This window comes from Lepus europaeus, chromosome 5 (genome assembly GCF_033115175.1).
Source record: "Lepus europaeus isolate LE1 chromosome 5, mLepTim1.pri, whole genome shotgun sequence".
Classification (NCBI taxonomy): Eukaryota; Metazoa; Chordata; class Mammalia; order Lagomorpha; family Leporidae; genus Lepus; species Lepus europaeus.
In genome coordinates, this window is record NC_084831.1 from 58,394,152 (window position 1) to 58,401,662 (window position 7,511).

The 7,511-nt window shown below is 42.0% G+C and overlaps 1 protein-coding gene across 2 annotated transcripts in view; it reads left to right on the forward strand.

The window, feature by feature from the left end:
• PDE4B (phosphodiesterase 4B) overlaps positions 1 to 7,245 on the forward strand; it is a 457,454-nt gene extending 450,209 nt beyond the window's left edge. For both annotated transcript variants that reach the window (XM_062191495.1, XM_062191496.1), the window contains 4 exons: positions 792 to 946; positions 1,045 to 1,167; positions 1,866 to 2,048; positions 4,944 to 7,245. In XM_062191495.1, the coding sequence (XP_062047479.1) occupies positions 792 to 946; positions 1,045 to 1,167; positions 1,866 to 2,048; positions 4,944 to 5,309 (827 nt within the window). In that variant the 3' untranslated portion in view covers positions 5,310 to 7,245. The remainder of the gene's footprint in view (positions 1 to 791; positions 947 to 1,044; positions 1,168 to 1,865; positions 2,049 to 4,943) is intronic.
• Positions 7,246 to 7,511: the final 266 nt, after the last annotated feature.

The following is a 7,511-nucleotide window of genomic DNA, read 5'->3' on the forward strand; positions in this document are numbered from 1 at the left end:
AGAACCTGCAAGTAGCAACACATCACCATCACTGCTTCTTATTCTTGACGAAGAGGAAAAGTGGTTGCATAACGTTGGTGATCATATTCCCAAGTGCAGAGTTTTGTCTAACTGAAGATTCTGTGATTCTTTTGTGCAAAAGGAAGGCTAGAGGCTGTATCCTGACATTGTAACTTTTGGTGTAGAGAACCAAGAAGACAGAAAATTCGATATCTGAGTTATTCTAAAAAATAGTTTAGCTATCATATTTATAGGAAGCTCCAAAAAGCTGTGTTATTTAGGTAAAATGAAATTTTAAACCAACATATTATCTTCTCTAAAAATCCGAAAACCAGATTTGCCAGAGGTAGAAGGTGGCAAAATGAGTGTGGTTTGTAAATCTTAATATATTTGATAAAGTTTAGTGATATTTTAGCCTTTTCCAAAACATAGTATGTTACAATATAAAGGAAATCACAAACTGAAATTTAAACAAATACCTTTTAACTGCTCAGAAGTGTCCTTTCCTGATGTCAATTTCTTTTTCTTTGGTGTAGAATGAAAAAAAAAAACAATTTTAGAGATAGTTAATTTTAATCAAAGAGTAAGTTTATGCTCCAATATCCACTAGAAAAAATTTTTGCTAGAAACTAATTGTATTCATAAGGGACACTTCTCTAGGAGGAAACGACATGTGGATGGTGGTTCTTGCAATAATTTGGGGAGAGCTAGATCTGGTGCCACGTTGAGGTATTGCCAGTGTTTGGGTTGTATCCCTTTGTATTCAGTCATCATTTTTCCTTGTGTGTTAGATTCAGAGCTTGCTTTGATGTACAATGATGAATCTGTGTTGGAAAACCATCATCTTGCCGTGGGTTTCAAACTACTGCAAGAAGAACATTGTGACATCTTCCAGAATCTCACCAAGAAACAGCGTCAGACACTCAGGAAAATGGTTATCGACATGGTATGAATTCAGCCTCTTTACATTCCCCACTTACATTTACCCATTCTCTCTGGTAGAGTGAATTTATTAAGAGAGGTTTTTTTTTCTTTCTATCCAAGGTATTAGCAACTGATATGTCCAAACATATGAGCCTGCTGGCAGACCTAAAGACAATGGTGGAAACCAAGAAAGTTACAAGTTCAGGTGTTCTTCTCTTGGACAACTATACTGATCGTATACAGGTATTTAATTTGAAAGGGAAAGCCAAAGCAATTCAAATAACAACTAGAAAAGGAAAAGAAACATAAATTCAGCTTAGTTGTGTGTCCCAGATAGCTACTACATATTAGGGACTATTTTAAGAACAAGCTAAGGAAAATGAACATTCAAGTTTGTCCTCGAATTTATGAGGAAAAACATAACCCTATTTATTGAATTTCTTACTTCTAAAAATAAATTGTAAGATCTATTTGTAATAGGACATACGTGACTGTTGGTTCCAAAAACTTGTGTTTGGATACAAATCCCATAGACTAGACGCTTTTAGGTCTGTTTTGGGTTGTACAAATTATCATCAGATGGTCTCCTCTTTCCACAAGTGGAAAATATGAAGACATCTACTTTGAGTAATTCTTTGCATTCTTTCCAAACTGAGGAAAGGAAACGATAGCAGCATCTGACCTCTTATGTCCCTTTCAGTTTTTAAATTCGATAACTGTCAGCCTGAGAAGACATATATTTTCCCCTTTGGGACCGTATAATGGTAAATAAGAAACCCTGGTTGACACCATCGCAAGATTGCATTTCTTGGTGCCTACAGTGAAATTATTATCCAACTAAAACATTCTTGGGTTTTGATACTGGGCACACTAGAGTGAGGAGAAGATGTGCTGGCAGGATGTGCACCTACTTTAGTGAGGTTTCTTAAACTTGGTTGCAGGTCCTTCGCAACATGGTACACTGTGCAGACCTGAGCAACCCCACCAAGTCCTTGGAGCTGTATCGGCAATGGACCGACCGCATCATGGAGGAATTTTTCCAGCAGGGAGACAAAGAGCGGGAGAGGGGAATGGAGATCAGCCCGATGTGTGATAAGCACACAGCTTCTGTGGAAAAGTCTCAGGTATCTAATAGAAGATTTTCAAAGCTTTTGTGAGCTCTGCTGGTTGTAGAAATGGAGGGTTCTAACTAGTTCCTTTTCCTTAACAGAAGACACATAGATGATAAATGGAGAGATAGACACAGATACAAATATAATGATAATGAAGTAGTTATCTATTTTGTTCCATTATACTCATGACGAATTTCCCTGCTCCGTTAAGCTCAGTTTCACATGGTAGGACCAGTCATCTTCAGAAACCCATCAAAATTTAGACTGTATACCCTCCAACAATTTGGTAACTGCCTGTGACCTAGCAGTCCACGGGATTGGCCTGAATGCTGCTCTCCTCCCATGCATCCATTCAGATTTCTTCCTGTTCTGTCTTCCCCCAGGAGCTCTGCTCCTCACCCTGACTTCCAGCATGTTGTTTTTGCTGCCTCTTCATAATCAAATTCTCTGCTGCCATTCCCAGAGGTAGTCTCATAGTCAAAGCATTGTCCAGTGTTCCCTTCCAAGATGCACCTGCACATTTTGGAACATGTTGATATTTTCCAGTTGTGTCCAAAGCTACAGGTTCTCATGTGCTGCGTATGGAAGACAAAACTCTAAAGAAAAAGAGGGTAGAAATGCCCCAAACATCAATAGCTTAAGAGTATGGAGCACTAGAAAGTGTAGGTGTCCCTACAAAGCCTTCGTGGCTCATGGGACTGTCATTTCCTTCAGGCGACACATGGATTAAGCAGGTGGCTGTGATTGAGAGTAGTTCTTGGGCTTGTCCAAAGTCTTTATCACAGAAACATCAGGAATGCTTTTGGTAGTGTGGATTCCCTTTCCCCACTGTCTGCAAACCCCACATTTACATATACTTCTAATATCACTGTACTGTTCCTTTGTAATTATTATTTTATTGCCTTCTTAGAGAAAACCAATTAAAATCAGTGAAGGTACTCTAAAGTACATCATAAAATGCAAGAGAACATTCAGTTAATCAGGGCCAACTCCAAGATTCTGAAGCCTAAATTGGAGCAAATAAATAAAGAGGAATCACATGATTTCACTCGGAACAGTGATGTTTTACATTTATTTGATGCTCTTTTGTCTTTCGTCACATTTTTCTATACATCATCCCATTCAGACCTCCACATAGCCTTATGAGATAGATAAAGCAGCTGTTTTCCCAGTGTATCAGGTGGAGAAGCTGTCTTCTGGGTACACTTCACCAACATCTTGGTGACCCCGCTGTCCTCCATCGAAAGCTCTTCACTCCCCACTGTTGTGGATGGGGCTCCCTGTTGCCATGACACCATCTTCCCTCTTGTGTTTCCTACAGATGGGCCCTGTTGAACACTGCCTGATGAGTCTGGCAATAAAACTCTCTACTAGGTGCTCTTACACTCTGTGGAGCTCTTTTATCCCCTGATCTAGGAAAGAAACACCTTAGCAGCTACCTTTCAAAAAGCCCTAAACATTTTTTTTCAGCAGGAGAAAGCAAAGGAAGAAAGGAAATGACTGCACTGTGTTCAGCTTATTCAATTTTCTCCCTTGCCTTGAGCTTATTTCAGGCCCCTGGAAAACACCTTGAAAACAGTCTCTAAAATCCATTAAACACATTTAAAGAAGGAAACAGGAGGAAAAGGGAGTGGGTAGAAGCAAGAGAAGTATCTGAGTCATCTACACTTAATTTCTCATAACCAACGCAGATTAGAGATGCCCTGACTTTGGTGTGAATCTTATTTGTTAAGTGCAGGAAAGCACCAGGGTGAAGAATGTATAGGAAAGAGCCTCATATGACAAAGGCTTTTGCATATGATACAGTTTAGATGCATTAAGTAACTGGCCAACCACCAGAATGATAATAAAGGGCAGTTTCCAGTGGCGTGGAAAGACAGCTATACAATGTCCCGTGGGTGGCCTTGCTCATCTCCTTCTGAATCCTAATGCAGCCTCTCTCTGGTTCCCCAGACCATGACAGGGGAATTCCATTCCCTCATTCAATGAGTGCCTATTCTTTCTTTCTACCTGCCCTTCCCCCAGTGTTTCCTGTTTGTCCGACAATGTGGAGGTCAGCATAAGGCCACAGAGCTAGCTCATGCAGGATGCATAGCCCCTGTGTAAACCATAACAGAGCCATAAGCCTCGTATTTATTCACAGAACACCAGCAAGAGGAACTGCTTAATTGTTTTCATTCGCCCTTCTTTCTCCTGATGGAAATGACTGTGTGTTCTATACATCCCAAACAATTGCAGACGTGTTCACAGAGGGGATCTTTGTTTGTTTAGGGGCATGAAGGATTTTCAGGTGTTTTATTGAACTCTGCTACAAGCCAAAAGCATCCCACGGAGCTTGAGAAATCCCAGAGTAGTCAGGGGCCAGCTCCCCATCGTTTTGGCACAGTGGCAACGTTTAAAGGTATCAGGGAAAGAATGTTGAGTCAGACTCCCTTGGACCTGGGGCTTCCTTCTTCAGAGGATGACTCAGAGAATGCAAGCAGTGAAAAGTCCTTCCCAGCCAGGCTTCCATCCAGCCTCCTGAACCTGGCACAAGTCAGAGGAAAAGCAATCTGTTGTAGTGAGACAAACACAGGCTCTGGATTCAGACCCTGGCTATGCTAAGTCCTAGCTCCACCACTTATTAATCACATGAGCTCTAACAAGATATTTAATCTCAGTGAGTCTTAGTTTCCTCCTTTGTAAAGGTCAGATACCGGTACTTAGCAGGATTTAGAGGGATAATTCATATACTGTGTCCAGTGTAGGACCAGCCATACCGAAAAGTGCTCAAATAGTGCAATCCGCTATTGTTATAGATCTTCCTGGCTTTGTTATTGCCCTCCGTTTGCAGGAGAGACCAGGAAAGCTTGTGTGGTGTTCAAGGGCTCATCACAATAACAGATGAACACTCTTCTTTTTCTCCAGGTTGGGTTCATTGACTACATTGTCCATCCATTGTGGGAGACCTGGGCAGATCTGGTGCAGCCTGATGCGCAGGACATTCTGGATACGTTAGAAGATAACAGGAACTGGTATCAGAGCATGATACCCCAGAGTCCCTCCCCGCCGCTGGACGAGGGGAACAGAGACTGTCAGGGTCTCATGGAGAAGTTTCAGTTTGAACTGACGCTCGAAGAGGAGGATTCTGAAGGACCTGAAAAGGAGGCCGAGGGCCACAGCTACTTCAGCAGCACAAAGACACTTTGTGTGATCGATCCAGAAAATAGGGATTTGCTGGGAGAGACTGACGTGAGCATTGCGACAGAAGACAAGTCCCCAGTTGACACATAATCTCCCTCTCCCCGTGGAGATGGACATTCCACCTTTGACAAGCATGCCAGCTATGTGGCAGGGTCAGCCTGCCGTGGGGGCCGAGGCCTGCACAGGACAAGGGCCACCTGGCCTTTCCAGTTACTTGAGTTTGGAGCCAGAATGCAAGGTCATGAAGCAAATAGCAGCTCAGGAAATCCCACACTTGGCTTGCCTAGCTTGCAAGCGTGGTAGAAAGCTGAAGCTTTATGTGGTAGTGGAGGCCAGTTTCGATCACAACTAAATGGCTTGAAAATGGAAGACACAAAACTGAGAGATTTTTTCCGCACTAAGTTTCAGGAACCTGTCCCTGCTAGTGAGTGAACTTACTAATTACTTCATTGATAAATCTGCTCCCCTGTCCCTTTGTCTGCCAACCTGTGTGCCTTTTTTGTAAAACATTTTCACGTCTTTAAATGCCTGTTGAATATCTAGAGTTTAGTAGCAACTTCTACACAGATAAGCATTCAAAGTTGACATAAACTTTTTTTTTGGCTGTTTCTGGGGAGGAGAAATAAAAGGAAAAGACACGGTCTTCCTTCTTTCTTGGGCAATATCTTTCACTTTACTACAGTTGCTTGCAAACAGGCGGAGAGGATACACTTCTAACCACATTCTACTTCCTTGCCCTGTTGTCCAATCCAGCTCCACCAGTTGCCCTTATAACTTATCTCTGTTTGCCTGCTTCCAACAGTATTTCTTCTCGTCTAGAGTTTCACTGTTTTGCTGTAAACAGAATAAAGTTGAGCAAACTAGGGGGTAGGAAGGGGTAGTTGTATTGTACACCATGACCATCTGTATCAAACTCAGCTCACTAAGGCAGTGTGTCCTATTCTGTCCTGGACCCCTTGTGCCACTGCGAGTTGCATGGTCCCCCTTCCCCCGCCCTCCTCTCTTCACCCAATGATGCTGTTTTCAATTTAATGCTGCCGTCTTTCTCTTGCACTGCCTTCTGCACTAACACCTCCATTCCTGTTTATAACCATGTATTTATTACTTAATGTATATAATGTAATGTTTTGTAAGTTATTAATTTATATATCTAACATTGCCTGCCAATGGTGGTGTTAAATTTGTGTAGAAAACTCTGCCTAAGAGTTGCGACTTTTTCTTGTAAGATTTTGTATTGTGTATTATATAACCCAAGCACTGCTTCAGAGCAACGTACAGCCCCCGCGGCAGTAAGGACCTGGGGCCTTTGTTCGGAGAGTCTGCCTTTTCCCTGTCTGAGTTGTTAATAACGCACCAACCCCTTTATGAACTGGTTTTGCAAACAGGATTCTCACATTAGATACTAAATGGTTTATACTGAGCTTTTACTTTTGTATAGTTTGATAGGGATAGCGGGCAATGGGATGTAGTTTATACCCATGTTCTATCCAAATCTGTATACGCGTGAGTTGGGTTCTAACTGGGTTCTACTCTAATTGTGACTTCGGTTCAAAAGCAACACTACATTTGCTCACAGATGATTCTTCCGCGTGTTCACAAACTACTGACTTTGAAGAGCTAGCCTCCTGCCTGCCAGTGTGCAGGGATGTCATGTTCCCATTCATTACAAAAGAAAACAATAAAACAATGTGAATTTTTATAACAAAATGTGAACTGATGCAGTATCTTACGCAAATGTGAAGCTTCTTCTGATAACACTTGTTAGGCCTCTTCCTGGTGTCAGTTTCAGTTTGTAAAATATGTCCCATGCTTCAGTTCAGCATTGTGACTCAGTAGTTGAAGAAAGTGGCACAAGTGGGCATGAGCAATGGGTTTGTGTGTCTATGAACGCTGCGTTGTTTCAGGTGGACGTTTTATGTTTCAAGCGTTTCTCACAGTGTATGTTATAATATTCTATATTGTGCTCAAGTGCATTCTTCAGAGACTTTTATATGAAGTGAATAAACAAACGCATGATTAGATTAGATTGGATTTGCAGGCCCGATTATTTCATGGTTGGTTCTGATCTCTTCTTCTCGTCTTTCTTACGCCAGCCGACCACTCTGCTGGCCAACATTACGCAGCTGAACTTTCAGAATCCGTGTCCAAAAGTCCCCCTGAGCTTAGAATGTTTCACTTCTTCCTTAGCAATGGTTCACTCAGCTCAATGGTGCAGGAAAGCGGTTGGTGAAGGGAAGCAAACAAAACCACTTTGTTCACCTTGAACCATTTCCTCCTACCTCTTTAAGAATG